Consider the following 25,194-nt stretch of genomic DNA (forward strand, 5'->3'; position numbering starts at 1 on the left):
AAGCCGAGGAGTTGTCTCTGGGAGACTAGATCTAGCTCACGCTAGATCCTGCGGGATCCCGTGATGGCTACTTTGACGTGTCGACGTGACCGGCCCCGAGTTGTTTGTTTCTGAGCCTGAGAGTAAGGGTGTTTCTGGAGGAGGGTGGCATGTGGGTTGGTGGGTGGGGTGCGGTGGACACCCTGCCCCCGTGCGGGGGAGGGGATAGCCCCATCTCCCCCCGCCGGAGTAGAACCGGAGCGGGAGGAGGTGAGGATCGACCTTCTCTGTCTTGCCTCACTCATCTGGACTTCTGCTCTTGAGCTGAGGTTCACACCATCAGCTCCCCGGGTCTCAGGCTTAGGATTGAATAAACCACTGGCTCCCCTGCAGTTCCAGCTTGCAACCCACAGATCTCATGGCTTTGCAGCCCCCACCATCTCATCATAGATCTACATGAGCTCCTATCCCCTGTTGGTTCTGTGCTGTTTCTCTGGGGAACCCTGACTAATAGAGAGTCGCCTGCCCTGGGCAAGCCCTCCAGACAGGGACCCGCTCTCAGTGTCCCCCAGCAGGCTTCCTGTCTAAAGGATCGGCCAACCGTGACGCCGACCCTCAGCCCACAGCCCTGGCTCCAGCCTCTGGGAGCTGGGCCCAGCCCACCTCATGGTCACCCTCTCTCCCTGCAGCCTTCCGGCTACTTGGGGCCATCCTTCCACGGAGTGCAAGGCAGACGCCGCCAGCGCCCAGACACGGAAAGTCCAGACAGACTGCCACTGGCTCTCAATGTCTAAACTTACAGATTCCTCGACACCAGCTGAGTATCTGATCTCTAATAGAAATTCTGATTTCTGGCTTCTCGTGAGAACTGGGGAATCGGCCTGTGATGGCCTGGAGGTGAGTAGCATCCACCACTTCGGGTACAGACTGGGGTCTGTCTGGTCCCCACCGGCCTGTTTCTCTCATCGCCTGTCTCCGACTCCTGACCACCTGCCTGAAAAACTGCGCCTCCTGCGCTTCTGTTGTTTCCAGTTCTGTTCTCAGGACGCTGCCCAGCTGCGCCACAAACAGCTGGGCACGTGGCGCTCTGACCAGCAGGTGGGCCAGCAGGCTGGGGTGGTTTCCCCAGGATTCCTGGTGACCTGGGACAACCCTCCCCACCCGCCACCGGCCTCCCTCCAAGTCCAGTCCATTGGCCCCACGAGAGGCAAAGCTCTAAAAAGGTGCTTGTCATAGGAAGGTTCCAACCTCCCCAGGGGAGGAGATGGGCTGGGCAGGCCTTTGCCCTTAACTCGCTATGGAAGACAGCAGCAGTCTGCGACCTCTGTGAAGCGCTACGTGCCCAGGGCCGCGGCCCGTGCGCGCCTCCCCACCGGCAAGGGCGCGCCTCTAACGGAAACCTGAGAGCGCCGGCACTCAGGGCCCCCGCCGCGCCCGCCAAGCCCAGCCCTCCGCCGCCCTCCCTGCCAGTCCCACGGCGGAGACGGGCCAGCCCGCCCACCCCGCCGCCGGGTCACCTCCTGGATGAAGTACTTGGGCCGCCAGGGCGCGCGGAGGTTCTCTCGCTTCCGCTCCTCCGCCCGCTGCTTCTCCTCCAGCCGCCGCTTCTGCTCGGTGGCCGCCTCCATGTCCCCTAGGCGCAGGCACCGGGTCACCTCCCGCCAGAGGTTCCTGGGGGAACACGGGGGGCACAGTTAGCAGTCAGGCAGGGCCAGCGGCCCGAGGCTGCGGTCCCTGGGCCCCATCTGCACCCTACCCTGAATCCCCTCTCCCCTCCCAGGCGGGCTCTGAGTGCCGGGGGCCAGTCTAGGGATGACGGGAGGAATCCTGCTGCTCCTACAGACAGAATCCACGCAGACCCTTCCACGCGCGGGTACCTCGTTTATAAGAGTTTACATTACCTGCTCACCACAGCACCCCAGTGACACAGACGCGATGTTAGGACCCCACCCTAAAGCAGAGAAAAGACGACTCACACCCAGGGCAGCCACCTGCCCGAGGTCAGCAAGTTGATGGATGCAAACAGCGGCCGCTCCCGCAGGGGAAGCCCATACTAGGAGTTTGAGACACCGGGATCCACCACCTGCCCGTGTCTACATGCAAAGTCAGACTCATTCATTCATTCCTTTACTGGAGAAGCCATCAGCTTCCCTCCTCAGGAAACACCTCCCTGCTAGTCCCACTCTGTGCTGGAGCTGAGTTGGCGGGGTGGGATCCGCATTTAGGTGAAGGGTCACTTCCTCACTTTCTCATATCAGGACCCGCCCAGATTCCGCACAAAGCAAACAGCAGACTTCTCCACAGCGAGCACCCCTCCCTGGCTTGGGGGACACAGATGCCTCTGCAGCAGGCTGAGCACAGGTGCCCTGTTAGCTCCTAGGCCAGGGAGTCAGCAGTGGAGCGGCCAAGCCGTCTGAGACAGCAGCCTCCTGGGGAATCCAAGTCCAGGACAGGAGCTGGGCTCAGGCTGCAGAGGCCAGACTGCCTGCTTCTGCCCCGATCAGTGCCCACCCCACAAAGCACCAGGGACAGTGGCGTCCCGGCTCCCAACGTACACAGGAGAAAGCTCTGGAGCGGGGCAGGAAGCCAGGTCCAACCAGGCTCCCAGCCCTTGCTCTTTCTACCGCACCCTGAGAGCTTAGAGGGGAAGAAGAGGTGGGCTCAAAGAGGAAAGGAGGGTGGGGAAGCAGACAGGTCAGGCTGGTTGCTGCCTCAAACTCGCTTTTCCATTGCCCCCACCTTCAACGCACATCTCGTGCAGAGGCAATGACCAGGTGCCTGGACATCTACGGTGGGGGTGCTCCCAGGGCAGGACTTCCCCTGACAAGTCCCATCATAGGATAGTGGCCTCAAAACTAGAGGGCAGAGAGCCCCCGTGGCTGGAGACGGGGTGGTGAGCAAGGAGCAGCCCCACGTCAAGGGCTCTGCCCATCCATTCACAGGCTCCACCCAGAGCCCCTTGGAGGCGCAAGGCCAGGGCTCGCTGGGGAAGGCACTGAACTTCAGGCCAAAACACAGGGCGGGAAAGCCTCCAGGGCTGGGAGGGTAGGAGAAGGTGAGCGTGAAAAGCAAAAAGGAGGCCCATAGAGCCCTCACGGAGAGCAGGGAGGTCCTGGAGGCCGGGGGTGGTCAGCAGCAGCATGCAGGCCAGGCTCGGGGCATCGTGAGCACGCTGACGGTGGTGGCTGATGAAAAGCAGCTTCTCTTCCCACAATGGGGTAGGGGTTCCCTTCCATGGGGAAGGTGGGGGCCGGGCCCCTATGGAGCCAAGGCAACCGGGCAGTCCTTCACTTGGCCTCCGGCAGGTGGGGCCTGGCTGGCGGGCATGTAAGCGGGCTCAGGTGCTCCGAACAGCAGGTGCCACACCTCTGGGCCATTCCCACCACGAGAAACAAGGTGGGCGGCTGGGTTTGCCGACGGCCCAGCTCCAGGTGCCAGGGAGTCCACGTGTGTGAGACAAGAAGCGTCAACCCCCGCCCTCTCCCGTTCCACACTCCATCCCCCATCCGCTCTGCTCCAGGCAGGGGCCTGAGCTCCCCGCTTGAAGAGGCTTCCTAAGGACCAGCTAAGCCACGGACGTCCTTGGGAGCTCAGCTCAGGGAATCAGAGTTTAGTGCTCAACAGCCACGCCAGAAACAAGGGGGGCTGTGATAGGAACCGCAGGGCTCCTGACGGGGGGCGGCGTCGTCGGAGGCCATGTGGACAGGGTACGTGTCCCATCACAGCTCACTGGGCTGGGTTCACGCCCTCCCTTCCGACCCAGAGACCACACTCTCATCAACGAGCACCAGGGGACGACTCCCAGCTCAAAGCCAGATTTCCAGGACACCGCAGCCCTCTTTCTAGTAAGCTCGGTGACAACGTATGATTTACACACACTGGGACCCCTGGCTCATTTCCACATAATAAGCACTTTTCCAATTTGGCGGCAAACTTTTCTGGTCATGGCAAACCCTTTCACAGGATCATCTGTGATTTCATTTTAATCCCACCTCATCTTTCTATAGAGCAGCGTGCTTTTCGATAAGAGCAGGGGCCAGCAAACGTTCTCCTGTGACGGCCAGCGAGCCAACATTTCAGGCTTTGCAGGCCATGTGGTCTTGGTCACCACTGTTTCACTAGAATTGTCGCAAGACGGTGGCCGCAAACAGATGAACACGGCGGTGTTCCCACAAAATTGTACAAAAATCATTTACAAGGTGCGATCTGGCTTGCTGGACAAACTTGGCTGAACTCCTGGATTTAAAAATTTTAATGGCATATTTCCAGAAGATTCTGCTTCTATACTTGCATAAGCATCACGTTAAGTGGCTGCAGAATATTCACATGACAGAGTGGATTCTCCTTTACTCACTTAACCATTCTCCAAATCACTGAACTGTTAGACAGTTTGTTTGTTGTTTAATTAAAAAAAAAAAAGCCCAAATTTCATTTTTAAAACCTTTTGTGAATTGAAGGAGTCTCCCTTAGATGAGATTCCCAGAAGCAGACTACAAGATAAAGGAAAAGTCACGAATGTAAAACTACTGGTCCCTGCAGCGAACCTGGCACCTTCCTGCACAAGTCACAGTGTCAACTTTATCACAGTTTCGCCAGCACAGAATTTTTTTAAATTATGTTGCTAATCTGTTAAGAAAAAAAAAAGTATCTCATTGCTTAATTGCATGGTTTTTTGATTACTAGCATCTCTCCGTACTTAACTTAGTGATTAAGTAACAGACCAGCAGAGCTGACAAATTCTCGTAAGACAGGCAGTAAAGTCCGGGTGGGCTGTCTTCACATTCTACCCCAGGACTGCAGAACAATAAACTGAAAGTGACAACAGGTCTATTCCTAAGTGACAGCCAGAGGATAACTCAAGTTTCTAAAGGAATCAGAACATGATTCTGGCCCCGTCCCCTGAGACATCCTCTCTGCCCCTTGGGTCATGTGCTGAGGACAGCTAAGCTTGGGCCCCACCTGGACTCCATGGGGCCCTGCTTCTCCAGGGGGCGGATCTTCTTGGGGTACACGGGCAGTGTGGTTGTGTCGATGACCTTGGTCTCCCCGTTGTTGTAGGTGAACTCCAGGGTCCCGTTCCACTCCCCGTGGGCTTTGCACACGATGGTGTTGGTGGGGTTGTGCTTCACTTCCGCTGTGACCCTGAATGAATGAAGAGGGCAGTGCACACACTTCTGTGAGATTATCAGAATACAGACTGACTTCAAAAGGTGTGCTCGCATGGAGACACTTTTTTTTTTTTTTATGGGGCTGCTCTTTTGCTCAAAGACTAGCTCTTAAAGTGTGATCTAACATCCTTGAGCAGATAAGGAAAACATCAATGGGCAAACAGGTAGATCTGAATAAAGTCTAAGGATGCAGCAATGTTAACTGCTTAGGTTTTTTTTTTAATTGAAGGCTACTTAATTTACAATGTGTATTAGTTTCAAGGAAACAGTGATTCATATAGTTACACACACATATATGAACACGGTATTTTTTCAGATTCTTTTCACTTACAGGTTTAAAATAAGGTACTGAGTAGAGCTCCCTGTGCTATACAGGAGGGCCTTGTGGTTTACCTGTTTTATATAAGGTATGTATCTGTTAATCCCAAAGTCCTAATTTATCCCCTCCTCAGTTTTCCCAGTTTGTTTTCAATTAATATTGTTTTACTGATTTTTGAAAATAAATTAGGCAGCTTAAAATTATACGTGCTTTATTGCTCTTTATTGTGAGTTGTTTAGTTGACTCCCATCGATTTCTTAGTTTTTATAAACACGCAAAGGTTTTACAAGATGTTATTATTGGGGTGGAAATCACCCCTCTTCCTCAAATAGCGTCTAACGGTGTACATTTGGGGGCCTCTCTGGCGGTCCAGTGGTTAAAATTCCACACTCCCACTGCAGGGTGGTGGGTTCGACCCTGGTGGAACTAGGGTCGCCAGTCAGGGAACTAGATCCTGCATGCTGTGGGGTGCGGCCAAAAATTTTTTTTAGTAATAATAGTGTACATTTCAACCACCAAAAGAACATAAGAGCCTCAGGAGAACTTTTCAATCACTAAACGAGGGCGACTCCCTGCGGCCTGGTTTATGAGGGTCTAGGTGGAGGTGTGTGGCCTCTCGCCTCACCCACCCAGCCCGGGGACTTGGGCTCAGCTCTTGGCCAAGGCAGGGCCCACTCCCTCTCCCTAGGAGCCTGCTGCAGGCAGAATAACACAGCAGGAATGGGAGGTGGAGGACCCTCTTTTCCTCTTTTCATCCACACTCCGGATGAATGTGGAGTTTCTGAACACAGGCCTGGAAGCGTTCCCCCTGAACCTGGACACAGCTGGGGGCCCAGGGCGCACCCAGAATCCTCTGGTGGATCCTGTGGGAAGGGTGTCTGTGCTGTGCTGGTAACGCTTTAACAGCGGGCTCACCACGAGGGAAACACCCAGTTTGCAGCCCTTCTGTGAGTTTCTTCCCTGCCCCAACCTTGGTGGATTCTCAAGCCATCAGGCAGGATGAGGGCCCGCAGAGCTGGGGAGAAACGCACACAATTGGCTCTTAGGAGCCAGTGTGTCCAGCTCCAAAATGGCCAGGAGGGCATCCACTTCCTGGGGGACAGTCCAACACCCCTAGGTGAACACCACCCAGGACAACTTTCCAAGAGAAAGGTATAAGAAAGTCTCCTTTGCTTATCCAGTGATCTGCTCCAAAGGGGGAGAACCTTATAACCAGAACCATGGAAACGAGGTGAAGCTCCGCTCCAAGCCCTCTCCTTCCTCTTCTTAAGGCATGCTTCCTAGCTTCCCAAAGGAGAGAAACAGTGCTGCTCTCAAAGACACAGGATTCAGGATGTTGCATGGAGCCCATGGACCAACTGTATCGGAACAGGTCAGGCGGAGGCCTGGGGAGCGAGGGGTGACAGTGACCCCAGAAGCCCTCTGATCTCTGCTCTGTGTTCCGCCAGCACCTCACCAGACTGGGAAGGGTTCAGAACTGCCCCAGGAGACCTGTCATCTGAAAAAGATCCCTTAACTGGATTTTGATTATCAATGCATCTTCTGGCTGGAACCCAGGCTTCTGATGGAGAGAAGAGGCCTGGGGCCTCGTGATCAGATGGACACGGGCCCGGCCCCGGCGGCCGCCTACCTGTGGACCTTGCCCCCGTAGAAAGGCTTCGTGTGGAAGATGACGGTGGCCGAGTAGCCGGTCTTGGCGCAGGTGATGCTGACTTTCCCTCCGAGCTCCACCCACGGGAGGGTGAGGATGGACCGGGCGTAGGCGCTGGGCAGGGTGAACACGTACTCCTCCCCGTGCTCCAGGAGCCGCAGCACGCCTGGGGGAAGACGGCGCGTCGGGCTCGCCCACCACGGAAGGGCGGCTGGCGAAACCCAGCGCGACCCTGCGGGATTTCGTGCCCCCCCCGCCCCCCAGTTGCTCATCGGCAAGACTCCAGCCTCCCTGACCTCCCCGGAGGTCCGAAGGGCAAACCCGCACAGCTGCTAACCAAGACAGGGGCAGCGCTGCTGCTGACTGCAGCCGGGACCTGGGAACCTGTGCGCCCACCGACGGAGGAATGGACTGCGGAGATGCGGCCCAGGCACCCAGGGGAATATCAGCCAGAAAAAGAGTGAAACCGAGCCATTCATAGAGATGTGGACAGACCTAGTCTGTCGTACACAGTGAAGTCAGTCAGAAAGAGAAAAACAAATACCACATATTAACACGTATACACGGAATCTGGAAACAGCGCAGACGGACCTAGCTCCAGGGCAGGAAGAGAGACACTGACGTACAGAGTAGACGTGTGGAGCTGCACACAGCCTCCTTGTCAGCAGCCCCACCCCTGAACTACTGAACTCCTCACCCCATCCTGCCGGGTTGGGACACACAGTTTGGAGGCCAGGAGCCCACCGTGTCCTCGAAAAGCAATAAAGCTGTTCTCTTCTACTTCACCCAAAACTTGGCCTCTGATTTGACTTGGCACCAGGGCATAGAAGCTGAGCTTGCAGCATCACCAGGACCAGAAGGTGCAAAGATGAGAAACCAAGCCTGCTCCCGCCAAGGACGTCACGCCTCCGCCTCTTCCGAGGTCAGCTGCCTACCTGCCAGCCCTGTGTGTGCCCTGCCTCTACTGCACGCCAGGCACCAGGAACACACGTGAACAAGACAGACTCACTCTCTGCCCTCAAGAAGGTGAAGAGAAAGGTGGGTGAGACTGAGGTGCCAGCAAAGCCACAACTGTGATGAGGAGGGACGGGGAGGAGCTGACCTGGCAGGAGAGACTCCCCTGGGGAAGGGACGCAGGAGCTGGGCTAAGGGCTGAGCTGGGGAGGAGGCCAGGGGAGAGTATCAGGTTGAGGAAGGCATGTGCAAAGGCCCTGTGGTGGGAAGCAGCCAGGTGAGCACGGGGTTGGGGGGAGAAGGGGGCTGAGAAAAGGCCCCTGGGGGAGAAAGGGAGGCGGTGGGCAGAGGTGTGGAGGCTGCTCGGTCTACAGGAGCCAGACTGCACCTTTAAACTTCTAAAAGCCTGTTGACGAGTTCTGCCTTTGTCCTGAGGGCAACAGAGACAAGCTCAAAGGTTCTCAGGAAGTTAGAAATCAGAGCCGCTGCCACTGTCACGGCCCAGGGGAGTCTGCCCTGGAAGCCGAGCACCAGACTTGGAGAGCGCTGATCCTCTTGGGACACTGCAAACGATACAGGGTTCTCTCTTTTTCTGGGGAAAAGAATGATAGTTTGGACCAAGCTCTCAAAGGCCACTGTGAGCACCGCTGCACGCACCATCTCCCCGGGGCTGCTAGACGGCAGGTGCGTCAGCGTCCAGCTCCTGCCTGCTGGGCACCCCCACCGAGGGCCAGCACCTCCCTGCCCGGCAGAGGCCTGGGAACCAGCAAGATGGGCTCCCTGAGGTTCGCTCTGTGTGAGAGCCTTCCCGGCCTTCCACCCCACCCTGGGGCTCTGCTTTCTGTAGAAATGCCCTCCTGGCTCCACTCCTGTCCATGCTGGCCTGGCACTGGGCAAGGGCACCAAGAGCCTCAGGAAAGCCAGTGTGTGCTTCAGCCGGATCCATGCGACCAGAAGCATCAGTGATGTCCCCTCCCTGGGCCTCTGGTTCCTCTACCGGGAAGAATAAGGAGGCTCAATGTGCCCTGGGGTCCCTGCCCGGCTCCAGGGCCTTCACAGCTACTCTCTGAGCATTCCTCAGTGAGAGTGAAGAAATGAAAACTCAGCTGGCACTTCCCTCTGAGGCTAGATAAGCATCTAAATCAACAGGCCTAGGTGCCACTCAGCCATGAAAAGAATAAAGTCACATTTTCAGCAACATGGATAAAACTAGAGATGAGTACACTATGTGAAGTAGGTCAAGCAGAGACAAATGCCACAATGTACCACTTACATGTGGGTCTAAAACACGACACAGATGAGCTTATCTACGAAACACTCTGCTATTTACCTTACATGCAGAATACATCGTGCGAAACGCCAGACTGGATGGACCACAAGCTGGAATCAAGATTTCCGGGAGAAATATCAACAATCTCAGATGACACCACTCTAAAGGCAGAAAGCAAAGAGGAACTAAAGAGCCTCTTGATGAGGGTGAAAGAGGAGAGTGAAAAAGTTGGCTTAAAGCTCAACATTCAGAAAACTAAGATCATGGCATCCGGTCCCATCACTTCATGGGAAATAGATGGGGAAACAGTGGAAACAGTGTCAGACTTTATTTTTCTGGGCTCCAAAATCACTGCAGATGGTGACTGCAGCCATGAAATTAAAAGACGCTTACTCCTTGGAAGGAAAGTTATGACCAACCTAGATAGCATATTCAAAAGCAGAGACATTACTTTGCCAACAAAGGTTCGTCTAGTCAAGGCTATGGTTTTTCCTGTGGTCATGTATGGATGTGAGAGTTGGACTGTGAAGAAGGCTGAGTGCCGAAGAATTGATGCTTTTGAACTGTGGTGTTGGAGAAGACTCTTGAGAGTCCCTTGGACTGCAAGGAGATCCAACCAGTCCATTCTGAAGGAGATAAGCCCTGGGATTTCTTTGGAAGGAATGATGCTAAAACTGAAACTCCAGTACTTTGGCCACCTCATTCGAAGAGTTGACTCATTGGAAAAGACTGTGATGCTGGGAGGGATTGGGGGCAGGAGGAGAAGGGGACGACAGAGGATGAGATGGCTGGATGGCATCACTGACTCGATGGACGTGAGTCTGAGTGAACTTCGGGAGTTGGTGATGGACAGGGAGGCCTGGCGTGCTGCGATTCATGGGGTCGCAAAGAGTCAGACACGACTGAGCGACTGATCTGATCTGATCTGATGATTTTTCCAGTAGTCATGTACAGATGTGAGAGTTGGACCATAAAGAAGTTTGAGTGCTGAAAAACTGATGCTTTTGAATTGTGGTGCTGGAAAAGACTCTCAAGAGCCCCTTGGACTTCAAGGAGATCAAACCAGTCCATCCTAAAGGAAATCAACCCTGAATATTCATTGGAAGGACTGATGCTGAAGTTGAAGATCCAATACTTTGGCCACCTGATGAGAAGAGCTGACTCATTGGAAAAGACCCTGATGCTGGGAAAGATTGAAGGCAAGAGGAGAAGGGGACGACAGAGGATGAGATGGTTGGATGGCATCACCGACTCATTGGACGTGAATTTGAGCAAACTCCAGGAGATGGTGAAGGATAGGGAAGCCTGGTGTGCTGCAGTCCATGGGATCCCAAAGAATTGGACAGAACTTAGTGACTGAACAACAGCAACAGCAGCAAGACATAAGAAGACTCACAGATGTGGAGAACAGAATTGTGGTCGCCAAGGGAGAGGAAGCTAAGGGAGGGGTGGATTGGGAGGCTGGGGTTAGTGGATGCAAACTATTATATACAGGATGGATAAACAGCAGGTCCTACTGTAGAGCACAGGCAACTATATCCAGCATCCTGTGATGAACCGTAATGGAAGAGAATATGAAAAAGAATGTGTGGGTATGCATATATGTAACTGAGTCACTTTGCCGTACAGCCAACAAATTAAAATAAAAACATCAACCAACCAATCACGCTAGAGTCTGCCCAGCAGAGAGACACTGTGGGTGTGTCTGTGTCCCTTTCAGCCCCGGGGAGCTCGCCAGGAGAGTCTGAAGATACAGAGGGGTCACGAGTGCTGAGTTTCCAAAGCCCACATAAAGATGTCCTGGAGGAGTCACTCAATTTACTCTTGAAAACTCCCTGAATTGCCCGTGAGCCACAGTTGATGGAACAAACCAGGCTTGTCCAGAACCCTCACCCTCACCCTGGGTGAAGTCCTGCCAAGTCAGACCTGCCTACACAGGCAGTCAGCAGGCTGTGTAGCCCAGGGAACAGCTGCGTGTGTGGGTGGAAGGGGTCACAGTCTCTCCCAGTGGGGCAGGATGCTCACGTGCAGGCACCTGGAGAAGTGAAGATCCCTGAGAAAAGCAGGCTCATGGGTCACTCAGGATCACAGGGGCAGGACTGAGGGGCAGAGGTTGCAGCAACATGGAAATCTCTCCCTCTTGCTCTCTTATGTTACTTGAATCCCTGTAACATAAATGCCCAGGCAACACGGCTCCACTCCACCAGACACACCGAAATCCAGAGCACACTGATCTCTGCACCATCTTAAGTACAGCATCTTCCCCAAAGCCAAGCCTCAGGCCTCTCTCTCCTCACTGTCCCTCCTCCCACAGCCGAGATGCCCCAGGTGACCCCTGGGGCCCTGTCCTGAGATGCAGGCGAGGATGGACCTGACCCTTGTCTCTTCTCACGGCTCCTGCTCAGGACCCTGTGGAAGTACGGGCACGCCTGAGTTGCTTTCACTTTCAAGGCTACTTGAGTCCTTCCTAGAATTAAGCTGCTAAAGATAGAGAGGCAGGCGGCAAGTTTCAGCTCATGCTGAACAGATCTGACACCAACATCAAGAGGGACCGGAAGTGGAAGCTGGGGAGAATGAGGCCCCCGCTGACTCCCCCGTGCCCAAGTTCTGCTCAGAAGCCCCGAGGTCTCAGGGCCTACGGCAGTGAGGAGGGGCCCCGAGACCAGGAGGAGGAAGCTGTAGGTGCCTCTGTCACCTGCCTTCAAGGGCCCAGAGAAGGCGGCTCTCTATCCCCCATCCCTGCCCTCCTCACTGACGGACTACGTGGCAGTCCAATCCTCCCAGAGGCTCAGGTGTCCCCGAGAGCACCACCCCACCCCTGCCGTCCACACTGGCCTCCTCTGTGGTCAGCCCTCCCAGCCCACTAGCACATCCCGCGGTGGCCTCTGCAGAGCAGGAGCGTGCGGCAGCCGTGAGCGCCGCGTGCTGGGTCTTCCTGGTCTTCACGAGTGTAAACTTGGTGAGCTAAGGTCAGACAAGTGACTGTTTCTTTAGAATGCATTTACCTGGAACATATGCCTGGAGATGGTTAGATAGCATCACCAATTCAATGGACATGAACTTGGGCAAACTTGGAGAGATAGGGAAGGACAGGGAAGCCTGGCGTGCTTCCCTGGGGTGCAGTCCGTGGGGTCACAAAGAGTCAGAAGCAACTAAACAACAACAACATATGTCACCGTTTTTTAAAAAAAGTCTTAGATGAGACCTTCCCAGGTGGCTCAGGGGGTAAAGAATCTGCCTGCAATGCAGGAGACATGGGTTCAATCCCTGGGTCAGAAAGATCCTCTAGAGTAGGAAATGGCAACCTGCCGCAGTATTCTTGCCTGGAGAATCCCACGGACGATGAGCCTGCGGTCGGAGGCCATGGGGTCGGAAAGAATCGAGCATGACCGAGCACAGATGAGACCTGAGGTCAGCAATCCCCAACATTTTTGGCCGCACCAGGGACCAGTTTCGTGGAAGAAACTCTTCCACGGACGGGGGGCTGGGGTGGTGGTCTGGGGATGCTTCAAGCACACTGCATTTACCAAGCACCTCATTTCTATCGTCATATCATCTCCATCGCAGGTTATCAGGCGTTAGATCCTGGAGGCTGGGGACCCCTGCATCATTCCAAGTCCTCCGTCCTTCACCAGCCTGGTGACCTTAACTCCTCTGCCCCTCAGCTGATGCAGGGGTAACGGCACCCACGCCTCACCGGGATGTGAAAAGGTGACCCCTGAAATTCAGCTAAGAGCACACAGCTACGCCGCCAGGATCCTGATCACTCCCCACTCTCTGGACAGGTGAATTCTTAGCAGTGATTCTTCTACTCGGGAATGAAGAGGAACTCAAAAAGTCAGGTGATGGGTGATGGGTGATGCTCATGGGGGAAGGGAGCCAGGTGGGAGGCAGCCTCCACCCGCCCAAACCAAGGTGAAATTTCCCTCAAGTCCACTGAAATCAGAGGAGCGAGCCCCAGAGCAAGGCTGACTTACTGCACTGCTGAGACCACCTTCCTGGGCTCTTTTCTGAAAACCCATAAATGTGTTCTCATTCATTAAATCACCAGCAATTATGCCTTCTCAACACTCTGTTTTCAAGACTGCGTACAAAAATCTGTCCTTAATAATGAATAAAAGACTATATTAAAACTAGACTTGCAAACGGGCTCACAAATGAAAGCTCTTCTTTAATTGGCCTAAGAGCTGACAGAAGCTGAAAAACAGCGAATAATCCAGCCTTCCGGGCCATGGCTGGTCCTCAAGCTGGGAGGTTTCTGCTTTAAATCCCACCAATTGATTTATCAATAAATATAAGGCCAATAGTGAAGACTTTGAAACTGACATATCTAAAATAATTTTGAAGAACCAAAATATTCCAACAGGACGTTGATGCTGGAAAGAAAGCACAGAAGCATGGACAGTGACTCCAGGGGACTAGTCTGCAGGCTCTGTGCTGCCAGCCTTCATGGGCAAACCTGTCCCGGCCTGTCCCCACGGACCTGTGTACTGGGCACTGGTCTGGAGTTCTGGGGGGCAGGGGTTTCCAGACTGGCTGGATGAGCTGTGTCCCCAGCAATCTGCTGGGTGCCAAGCAGAGGGACCTGTGCCCTTCTTCACAGAGCGATGTCACCTCGGGGAGCTGAACAGTGTCAGCGCTGAGGGACCATTCAGGGAGGTCTCTGAGGAGCAACTAGGAAAGGCAAGGCACGATGAAGCCCTTGAAAATGGCATTTTATCACAGCCAAACACGCCGCCGCCTAAGGCAACCATTTAATGCTTCCCTGGGGCTTCCCTACTGGGCCAGTGGCTAGGACTCCATGCTGCCAGTGCAGGGGGCCCGGGTTCGATCCCTGGTCAGGGAACTAGATCCCACATGCTGCAACAAAGATCCAACACAGCAAAATAAATTTAAAAAAATAAGATTAGCGCAGGTAGTTAAGTACAAAATTTCAAGTCGACCCATCTAATTTTTAGAATGAAGGGCTGAAAAATGTCACTTCAAGCCCAACCAACACATTCACAGAATGTTCCAGATCAGTGCAAAGAAGGCAGTGAGGCAAAGAGAAACAACCCACCTCCCCCAGCACCACCCACCCACAACCCACCCCCCAAAGGAGCCTTGAGCACAATAACCAGAATCTTGGAAGTTTGGTATTCTTAGAAGCATTTTCCTGATGGGTGAGACTGACTAAGGGGGAAACTGGGTCTTGTTCTGATGGGCAGGGTCAAGCTCAGTCAATCTTTAATCCAATTTTCTGTTGATGGAAGGGGCTGCGTTCCCTCCCTGTTATTCGCCCTGAGGCCACTATGGTGGAGGTAATGAAGATAATGGCGACCTCCTTCAAAAGGTCCAGTGTGCACTGCCACACTCAGTGACCCTGATCCTGCAGCAGGCCACTGCTGACCCATGCCTCCACCAGAGACTCCTGGACACTCACAGGCAAGTCTGGGTCAGTCTCCTGTGGGGTCGCTGCTCCTTTCTCCTGGGTCCTGGTGGGCACAGGGTTCTTTCTGTTTGTGCCCTCCAAGAGTCTGTTTCCCCAGTCCTGGGTACAGGTCATGGTGGAGAGGTCTGACAAAACGTGGTCCACTGGAGAAGGGAATGGCAAACCACTTCAGTATTCTTGCCTTGAGAACCCCAAGAACAGTATGAAAAGGCAAAATGATAGGATACTGAAAGAGGAACTCCCCAGGTTGGTAGGTGCCCAACATGCTACTGGAGATCAGTGGAGAAATAACTCCAGAAAGAATGAAGGGATGGAGCCAAAGCAAAAACAACACCCAGTTGTGGATGTGACTGGTGATGGAAGTAAAGTCCGATGCTGTAAAGATCAATATTGCGTAGGAACCTGGAATGTTGCATCCATGAATCAAGGCAAATTGGAAGTGGTGAAACAGGAGATGGCAAGAGTGAACATCGATATTCTAGGAATCAGCGAATGAAGATGGACTGGAATGGGTGAATTTAACTCAGATGACAACTATATATACTACTGTGGGCAGGAATCCCTTAGAGGAAATGGAGTAGCCATCATGGTCAATAACGAGTCTGAAATGCAGTTCTTGGATGCAATCTCAAAAACGACAGAATGATCTCTGTTCGTTTCCAAGGCAAACCATTCAACATCACAGTAATCCAAGTCTATGTCCCAACCAGTAATGCTGAAGAAGCTGAAGCTGAATGGTTCTATGAAGACCTACAAGACCTTCTAGAACTAACACCCAAAAAAGATGTCCTTTTCATTATAGGGGACTGGAATGCAAAAGTAGGAAGTCAAGAAACGCCTGGAGCAACAGGCAAATTTGGCCTTGGAATACGGAATAAAGCAGGGCAAAGGCTAACAGAGTTTTGCCAGGAGAACACACTGGTCATAGCAAACACCCTCTTCCAACAACACAAGAGAAGACGCTACACATGGACATCACCAGATGGCCAACACCAAAATCAGACTGATTGTATTCTTTGCAGCCAAAGATGGAGAAGCTCTATATAGTCAGCAAAAACAAGACCGGGAGCTGGCTGTGGCTCAGATCATGAACTCCTTATTGCCAAATTCAGACTTAAATTGAAGGAAGTAGGGAAAACCACTAGACCATTCAGGTATGACCTAAATTAAATCCCTTATGATTATACAGTGGAAATGACAAATAAATTCAAGGGATTAGATCTGATAGACACAGTGCCTGAAGAACTATGGATTGAGGTTCATGACATTGTACAGGAGGCAGTGATCAAGACCATCCCCATGAAAAAGAAATGCAAAAAAGTAAAATGGCTGTCTGAGGAGGCCTTACAAATAGCTGTGAAAAGAAGAGAAGTGAAAAGCAAAGGAGAAAAGGAAAGATATACCCAACTGAATGCAGAGTTCCAAAGAATAGCAAGGAGAGATAAGAGAGCCTTCCTCTGATCAATGCAAAGAAATAGAGGAAAACAATAGAATGGGAAAGACTAGAGATCTCTTCAAGAAAACTAGACACACCAAGGGAACTTTTCATGCAAAGATGGGCACAATAAAGGACAGAAATGGTATGGACCTAACAGAAGCAGAAGATATTAAGAAGAGGTGGCAAGAATACACAGAAGAACTGTATAAAAAAGATCTTCATGACCCAGATAATCATGATGGTGTGATCACTCACCTAGAGCCAGACATCCTGGAATGTGAAGTCAAGTGGGCCTTAGGAAGCATCACTACGAACAAAGCTAGTGGAGGTGATGGAATTCCAGTTGAGCTATTTCAAATCCTAAAAGATGCTGCTGTGAAAGTGTGGCACTCAATATGCCAGGAAATTTGGAAAACTCAGCAGTGGCCACAGGACTGGAAAAGGTCAGTTTTCATTCCAATCCCAAAGAAAGGCAATGCCAAAGAATGCTCAAACTACCACACAATTGCACTCATCTCACATGCTAGTAAAGTAATGCTTAAAATTCTCCAAGCGAGGCTTCAGCAATATGTGAACCGTGAACTTCCAGATGTTCAAGCTGGTTTTAGAAAAGGCAGAGGAACCGAGAACAAATTGTCAACATCCATTGGATCATCGAAAAAGCAAGAGAGTTCCAGAAAAACATCTACTTCTGCTTTATTGACTATGCCAAAGCCTTTGACTGTGTGGATCACAACAAACTGTGGAAAATTCTGAAGGAGAAGGGAATACCAGACCACCTGACCTGCCTCCTGAGAAATCTGTATGCAGATCAAGAAACAACAGTTAAAACTGGACACGGAACAACAGACTGGTTATGAATTGGGAAAGGAGTATGTCAAGGGTGTATATTGTCACCCTGATTATTAACTTACATGCAAGTACATCATGAGAAATGCTGGACTTGAGGAACCACAAGCTGGAATCAAGATTGCCGGGAGAAATATCAAAAACCTTAGATATGCAGATGATACTACGCTTATGGCAGAAAGTGAAAAACTAAAGAGCCTCTTGATGAAAGGCAAACAGGAGAGTGAAAAAGTTGGCTTAAAACTCAACATTCAGAAAACTAAGATCATGGCATCCAGTCCCATCATTTCATGGCAAATAGATGGGGAAACAGTGGAAACAGTGACAGACATTGGTCTTTTTGGGCTCCAAAATCACTGCAGATGGTGACTGCAGCCATGAAATTCAAAGACACTTGCTCCTTGGAAGAAAAATTATAAGCAACTTAAACAGCTTATTAAAAAGCAGAGACATTACCTTGCCAACAAAGGTCCATCTAGTCAAAGCTATGGTTTTTCCAGTAGTCATGTATGGATGTGAGAGTTGGACTATAAAGAAAGCAGAACGCCAAAGAATTGATACTTTTGAACTGTGGTGTTGGAGAAGACTCTTGAGAGTCCCTTGGACTGCAAGGAGATCCAACCAGTCCATCCTAAAGGAAATCAGTCCTGAATATTCATTGGAAGGACTGATGCTGAAGCTGAAACTCCAATACTTTGGCCACCTGATGCAAAGAACTGACTCATTGGAAAAGACCGTGCTGCTGGGAAAGATTGAAGGTGGAAGGAGAAGGGGACGACAGAGGATGAGATGGCTGGATGGCATCACCGACTGGATGGACATGAGTTTGAGTAAACTCCGGGAGTTGGTGATGGACAGGGAGGCCTGGCGTGCTGCGATTCACGGGGTCTCAAAGAGTCGGACACAACTGAGCGACTGAACTGAACTGAGAAGCATTTTCTGTGAAAAGTCAAGAAAAACGGTGGGTTACAGAGCCCACCCTTAATTAATATGAAAGAAAGGGAGATGGAGCTACTGAAAGGACTGAGACAGACTGAAAGCCCCACAAGAATGAGAGGCAAGCCTCCCGGGCCTGTCCAGGCAGGAGTACATGGGGTGGGGTCCCCAGGGGGCCTCACAGAGTCTCTCCAGACTCTTCCTTCGCTTTTAGCACTCCACTGAGATGTCTGAAGGAGAATTTTCATGCACAGAGGAAAACCGAGAGCAGAAAATCCCAGCTCTGCTCGAGATGCTACAGCAAGGGCGTGACACGATTTCCAGCACACATCATTAAGAGCTTTGTCCCGGGTGTGCAAGGTGAATGAAGGCCGCTGCCCCTACCAGCTGCCCGTTAAGGAACAGGGGAGCCCAGACCCTGAAAGTCAGAGGCCGACCCTACACTCAGCAGACGTGAGTCTCCAGGTCCTAAGTGACACGTTTTAACCTCATCTGGGACCTCCCCACAGAACGCCAGCATGCAGAGTCACCGTCTGCTCAAGTCGTCCCTCGAATATCTAAACCCTAACAGAACCCACCTGGACCCCCTCCTTCCAAACCAGCACCCCTTCCAGTCTTCCTCACCTCAGCAAAGGGCTCTTCCATCCTTCTAAGCTGCTCAGGCCAAAAGCCTGGTGTCATCTGCCTCTCACAGCTCACATCTGAGCCCCAGATGCATCTGATGAGGGGTTAATGTTCCAAACAGACAAAGAACTCACACATCTCGACATTAAAAAGCCAAACAACTGACAACGAGGTAGAGGATCTGAAGAGACACACAGCAGTCCGCACGGCCGCTTAACGGCCAAGAGGCGCATGAGCAGATGCTCCGTGTCTCAAATCAACAGGGAGAGGCAGATCAAAACCACAGTGAGACGTCACCTCACACCTGTCAGGACGGCCATCGTGAAAAAGATGAGAGATAAGAAATGCCGGTGGGGGTGTGGAGAAAAGGGAACCCTGTTCACTGGTGCTGGGAACATCACCTGGTGCAGCCACCATGGAGAACAGTATAGAGGCTCCCCCAAAGCTAAGGAGAGCACCACCGCACGATCCGGCAATCACACTTCCAGGCATTTACCCAAAGAAAACGAAAACACCGATTGGAAGAGATACACACCCCTGTGCTCATAAGCAGCAGCATCTACAATAACCAAGGTATGGAAGCAACGTAAGTGCCCACCAACGGACAAACGGATCAAGAAACTGTGGTATAAATAAATAAATAAATAAATAAAACAGTAATGATGAAAACCAATGAAATTTTGCCGTTTGTGACTAAAGGGATAGACCTAGACGGTATTATACTACATGAAATAAGTCAGACAGAGAAAAATAAACACTGTATGATATACTTATACGTGGAATCTAAAAAAACAAAATGAACAAAGCGAATGAACAAACATAACACAGCAGAAACACAGATTCAGAGAACAAACAGGCGGCTGCCAGAGGGGAGGAAAGAAATAGATGGGGGAGATCAGGAGGGACCGACTTGCAGCTGAAAAATAAATGAATGAGTCACGGGTATGAAGTGTAGAGTGCTGGGAAGAGCATCGACAATCATGCAGCATTTTAGGTGGCACTAGGGTTGAGGAATCCCAGGAGACACGAGAGACACGGGTTCGATCCCTGGGGCGGGAAGATCCCCTGGAGGAGGGCGTGGCAACCCCCTCCAGTATTCTCGCCTGGAAAACGTCATGGACAGAGGAGCCTGGTGGGCTACAGTCCGTGGGGTCACAAAGAGTCGGACACGACTGCATGACTGAGCACGCACAGAAACAAAGCAAAAAGGCTCGGCATCGCCTTCTGCTCACACCCCACGTCTGATCGCTCCACTTATTCACCCAGGTTCCCGCCCCATGTCACCACCCCACCATCTCTGCCCTGGCCCAAGCCACCACCATCTCCTGCCTGGATTCTCATCATAGTCTCCTGACTGGTCTCCTTGTGCCCCTTTCTCCTCTTATGGCCTAGCGGCAACAAGCAGCTGGAACAATCTTGCTAAAATGCAAGTCAGTTCACGGAATCTTCTACTCAAAGCCCACATCTTCGCAGCTCACTTAGCATCAGTGACAGCGAATACCCCAGGGGATGGCCCCCAGGCTCCCACATTCCCTGGCCACAGTTACCTCTCTGACCTTATCTTCTCCCCCCCTCTCCCTCCCTTCTCCAGGCACATGACTTCCCATCTCAGTCCAGCATGCAGGGACCCCCTGCCCCTGGTCCCCAGGGCCTCTTTCTTTGTCAGACACACTTAGCAGGCCATTTACAAGGCCTGTTCTTCATCATCCCTGGGGTCCTTCACCACCCCTGGGGTCCTTCACCACCCCTGGGGTCCTTCACCACCCCTGGGGTCCTTCACCACCCCCTAGGGTCCTTCACCACCCCCTGAGGTCCTTCACCACCCCCTGGGGTCCTTCACCACCCCTGGGGTCCTTCACCACCCCCTAGGGTCCTTCACCACCCCCTGAGGTCCTTCACCACCCCCTGGGGTCCTTCACCACCCCCTGGGGTCCTTCACCACCCCCTGGGGTCCTTCACCACCCCCTGGGGTCCTTCACCACCCCTGGGGTCCTTCACCACCCCTGGGGTCCTTCACCACCCCCTGGGGTCCTTCACCACCCCCTGGGGTCCTTCACCACCCCTGGGGTCCCTCACCACCCCCTGGGGTCTTCGCCCAGTTGCCTCCTTCTTAGTGAGGTCTATCCAGCTGCCACTCCAGCCCATCCTCTAGCTCCACCACCCGGTCCCCCCCATTCCCAGGTCCACCTTCCCTGCTTTATTTTTCTCTCTAGCACTTAACACCTTCTAAAGCACCCACCACTGTATTTCCCCAGCAGAAGAGAGCTTCATGAGGACACGTTTTCTTCCGAGTGTTTTGTTCACTCAAGTATTCATGGCTCCCAAGACAATGGCTGGCATATATTAGGTGCTCAATAAAAGCCTGTTAAGTCAATGGGAGGTACTCTAATCTCCTGGAAATCTGGAAGGGCTTCTGAGGAGCCATGTATACCCTGAACCCAAAAGCCAAATTTTGTGTTGGATTTTTTTTCTCTTTTCTGAGAGTCTGTGACCAGAATCTCAAAGGGACTGATGACTAAAAGGGAGTTGAAGAAACACTTACATAGACACCTTAATTTAACAAGGATTATTAAAGTTTTCCTCCAACAATAAACTGCATTAATAGCTATCCACTAAGAGGGGAATGTGTGATCCATGCATGGTCTGATTACACTGGGTTCTTGATTCAGAATTGCAAGCCCAGCATCCAGAGATTTGTCTTGAGAATCATTTATGAGCAGATAATGAACAGGCAGCTCTATGATGCTCAGGGCATCGCTGATGGCTCAGAAGGTAAACAATCTGCCTGCCATGCAGGAGACCTGGTTTCGATCCCTGGGTCGGGAAGATCCTCCGGAGAAAGGAATGGCAACCCATTCCAGTATTCTTGCCTGAAGAATTTAATGGATAGAGGAGCCTGGTGGGCTACAGTCCACGGGGGTCACAAAGAGTCGTACACGACTGAGCAACTACGTTGTTTGTGAGACAGAACACCGATGAGCATGAGTAAAGATGTGTTTTCATAGATTTGAAGCCAACTCTAATATTCATACGGAGCTGGAAATAAAAGGATCTGTTTGGTGGCCCGCACATGAGGAGAAGGTGAAGAAGCCAGCCTAACAGGCAAAGAGCAGCATCCTGCTTCCTGCATCACCTCGGCCCCACCGGCAAAGGGCCAGGACCTGGTCCCCAAGGGCAAGCCCCATCCCTAGTTCCTGCCCGTCCACTTACCCCAGCTCTGTGATGAAGTGAAAAGAAAGGAGTCCACACGCACACCCTCAAGCACCCATCATGTACACAAATGTCCCTCCATCAGAGCCCAGCTCCACCCCTCAGCACGGCTTACCTTCCCCGATCATCGAGACCCCCACGGACATGCCCATGAACTTGCTTTTGGTCCACACGTGAGTGTTGACACACAGTCTCTTCTCCTTGCACTCACAGTAGAAGCAGGAGATGGGTGGATGGTGAGACACCTGCTCGGCCACAAACCGCAGCTTGTAGTTCTTGGAAGAGTCGTCGGCCATCGGGTGTTCATGGCCCGCGGGGGCGGGGGGGGCAGTCCTCCGGGCCTTGACCTTGTCCTTGGGAACCTCCCAGGAGCAGTGGAACGTCTCGCCAATGATGGGGTTGTAGGGCTTCTTGGCCAGGGCGCCCTTGCGGCCCTCATGGAAGGCGGTGAGGTAATACTCCACGAAGCCAATGACCCGGTCCTGGGGCGTGGCCCCCGCCGCGACGGCCAGCAGCAGGTCAGGGTGCGCCAGGAAGTCCGCGTACATCTCCAGCAAGGACCGCTTCTCCAGAATGAACGTGGGGAGCACCACCTGCGCCCGGAGGAGGCAAGGTCAGACAGTGAGCCCTGCAGTTACCGGCGAAAGCTGGGGCTGCCACCCCCTAGGCACAGTCCCCAGGGCCGGCGCCAAGGCCAGTTCCTTGGATGTGCGCACGCGTGACACATCAGACGGCAGAATGTCTGAGGAACTGGAAACGGCTGCAGTAGCGCCCATGATGCCCACCCAGCTTCGTGGGCGAGACCGTGCTGAGCTGTCTTCCACTCTGCTCACCTGGGCTGAAACCACAGCCTCTGTGTCTCCCTCCACGGCCAGCGCCTTGCTGACACGCGGCCCTTGGTCCACACCCAGCTCTCCACATTTAGAGACGTGAAGAAAACAGCTCCAAAGGGCTCTTTTGTATTCTTCCTGCCATCGGGCACTGCCAAGGGCAATGCTCGGTGTGTCCCCACAAACCCGGATCCCGGGGCTCAGGGCTGCCACGTCAGAGGGGGTCCAGATAGACCACCACCCACGGAGAGAATCTGTTTGGAAATGGCTATAGTAAGAGCAGTACAGAAACCCTACCAGGATTGGGACAGAAAATGAGTACAGAAAGGGCCTTGGCCCATGTCTCTGGAGGCAAGGCCAGCTAGCAGCAGTGTTCACAGGGCTACCACGCACAGGAGGGCCACAGCTGGAGGCTGCTCCGTGGGCTGGGTCAGGAGAAATGAGCTATGAAGAAACAGACTGGGCTGACAGCAAAAGCTTCTGGTAAACTGCCTGGCAGAGGGGCCGTCCCCTCGCTGTGTCACTGGCCCATGACTGAGGACAGGGAGGAGCCTGGAGCGTCCACCAGGGGCTACGGCACTCCTCGTTGGATCTGAGTGCTCCCTCGTGTGCCATCACCCGAACGCCCAGAACCCAGGGATTAGGCCACCTAAAGCAGCTGAGGGACTTTCTGGGACACAGGTAGCCCCTCACCACGCCGACCTGCTAGCACCCCTCAGTGAGCTCACTACAAGGCGGCTGTGGGCCAGTAACCACACCCGCTTGGCTGCAAGACAAGCCTGTGCTGACGTGGAACGCCATCTCACTCGGCTCCTCCTCTCCTAGGGTCACCAGGTTTTGAAGCCAGAAGACCAGTCCTGACCCCTGAACTGCCCAGGTGAGGGGAGGGGCTGGCCAAGGTTGCACGCTGGCTTCTGCTTCTCCCTGTGTGGCTGAGTCTGTCCTTCTGCCACATCCGTGGCGCCAGGCCATTCGAAAGCGTCACCAACTGGGAATATCACACACAGCCCTGTGACTGGGTCCCCAGCTCGGCCCTCACTGGGACCGTTCCTCTAGAAAGATGGAGACACAGTGGAAGCGAGGTATCCTGAGAGACAGGCGGACACGAGAGAGACAGGCAGACATGAGACAGCCAGGTGGACACAAGAGAGACAGGCAAGGCAGACACAAGAGAGACAGGCAGACATGAGACAGACAGGTGGACATGAGACAGCCAGGCGGACACGAGACAGCCAGGCAGGTACAAGACAGCCAGGCAGGCACGAGACAGACAGGCGGACACAAGAGAGACAGGCGGACACGAGAGAGACAGGCGGACACGAGAGAGACAGGCGGACATGAGAGAGACAGGCAGACACGAGAGAGACAGGTGGACACGAGAGAGACAGGCGGACACGAGACAGCCAGGCGGACACGAGCCAGCCAGCCTCGAGAACAGCAAAGCACAGATACCTCAGAATAAGCTAGGGAAAGGCCAGCCCACCGGGAAGGAGAGGCCGGTATCCTTCTTAATGTTTTTCTATCTTTCTCTTGAAAACGAGAGGACAGCGCAGCTGTGACAAGTCAAAGGAGCCAGACGCAGAATGAACACATGACTCAGCCCACAGGCCACAGAAAGACCCCATGTTCAACACGTCTCTCTTGGCGACAGAAGTGTCTTTACATTTCTTATGAGTATCTTTCTGCTTCCTTTTTCTAATAAACTGCAAGAAGAAACATCTAAACCACAACCCTACAAACTAACGGAGATCTCATTTTCTTCTGAGCCACAGCCTGACAGATTTGAGCAGCTTGGTCCCCGAGGACTCGAGCTGACCAGGAAAAACACATTCCGGCTCAGAGTGGCCTTCAGACCCCACTGATCTCACCTCCTACGGCTCTGGGTGGGAGGAGGTCAAGTTCAGCCCCCTTCCCCACACTCTGTGGGGGCCCGACTATGTCTCTTATGTCCTCCCCCAACAGAGCCACTCGAGGTCCCCGCAGGAACGCCTCCCACACAGGCTGTGCAGGTTGGGAGCTGTGGATTTAAACAGCCTTTGAACTCCCCCTCCTTCCAGCCAATAAAGTTAAATTAATTTAAAAAGTAAAGAAAGGGACTTCCCTGGTGGTCCAGTGGTTAAGACTCTGCACTCCCAATGCAGGGGGGTTGGGGTGATCCCTGGTCAGGGAACTAGATCCCACATGCATAACTAAAGATTCTGAGTGCTGCAACTAAGAGCCGGCACAGCTAAATACATAAACATTTTCAAAAAGAAAAGAAGCTTCCAGGGTCCCCATCTCCAGACCCTCCCACACCTCTCCACTCCTGTTCTCCCACCCAGGCAAGGGGTTCTCTGCTGGGGACGGCTGTTGGGCGCTGAGCCACACTGAGGCCTCCAGCCCAATGGACGGAGCTGCACATGAAGGGGGTCCCCCGGCCTGGCTCCTCTTCCCCGCCCCCCATGGGACGAGGTGTCTCCATCAACCATTCCACCTCTGGGACCCAAGACTGAACATGAAGGCAAAGAATCATGCAGATGTTTCTGCTCTCCTGGG

The 25,194-nt window shown here is 52.9% G+C and overlaps 1 protein-coding gene across 7 annotated transcripts in view; it reads right to left on the minus strand.

Moving 5' to 3' along the window:
- OSBPL10 (oxysterol binding protein like 10) overlaps positions 1–25,194 on the minus strand; it is a 362,137-nt gene that overhangs the window by 20,948 nt on the left and 315,995 nt on the right. For all 7 annotated transcript variants that reach the window (XR_009732395.1, XM_061395738.1, XM_061395733.1 and 4 more), the window contains exons 8-11: positions 21,945–22,422; positions 7,097–7,283; positions 4,939–5,121; positions 1,497–1,650 (exon numbers count right to left, since the gene is read on the minus strand). Coding sequence is in view for 6 of the 7 variants with exons in the window: in XM_061395738.1 (XP_061251722.1) it covers positions 1,497–1,650; positions 4,939–5,121; positions 7,097–7,283; positions 21,945–22,422 (1,002 nt within the window). In the remaining variant the exon portion in view is untranslated. The remainder of the gene's footprint in view (positions 1–1,496; positions 1,651–4,938; positions 5,122–7,096; positions 7,284–21,944; positions 22,423–25,194) is intronic.

The sequence above is a fragment of the Bos javanicus genome, chromosome 22 (assembly GCF_032452875.1).
Source record: "Bos javanicus breed banteng chromosome 22, ARS-OSU_banteng_1.0, whole genome shotgun sequence".
Lineage (NCBI taxonomy): Eukaryota > Metazoa > Chordata > Mammalia > Artiodactyla > Bovidae > Bos > Bos javanicus.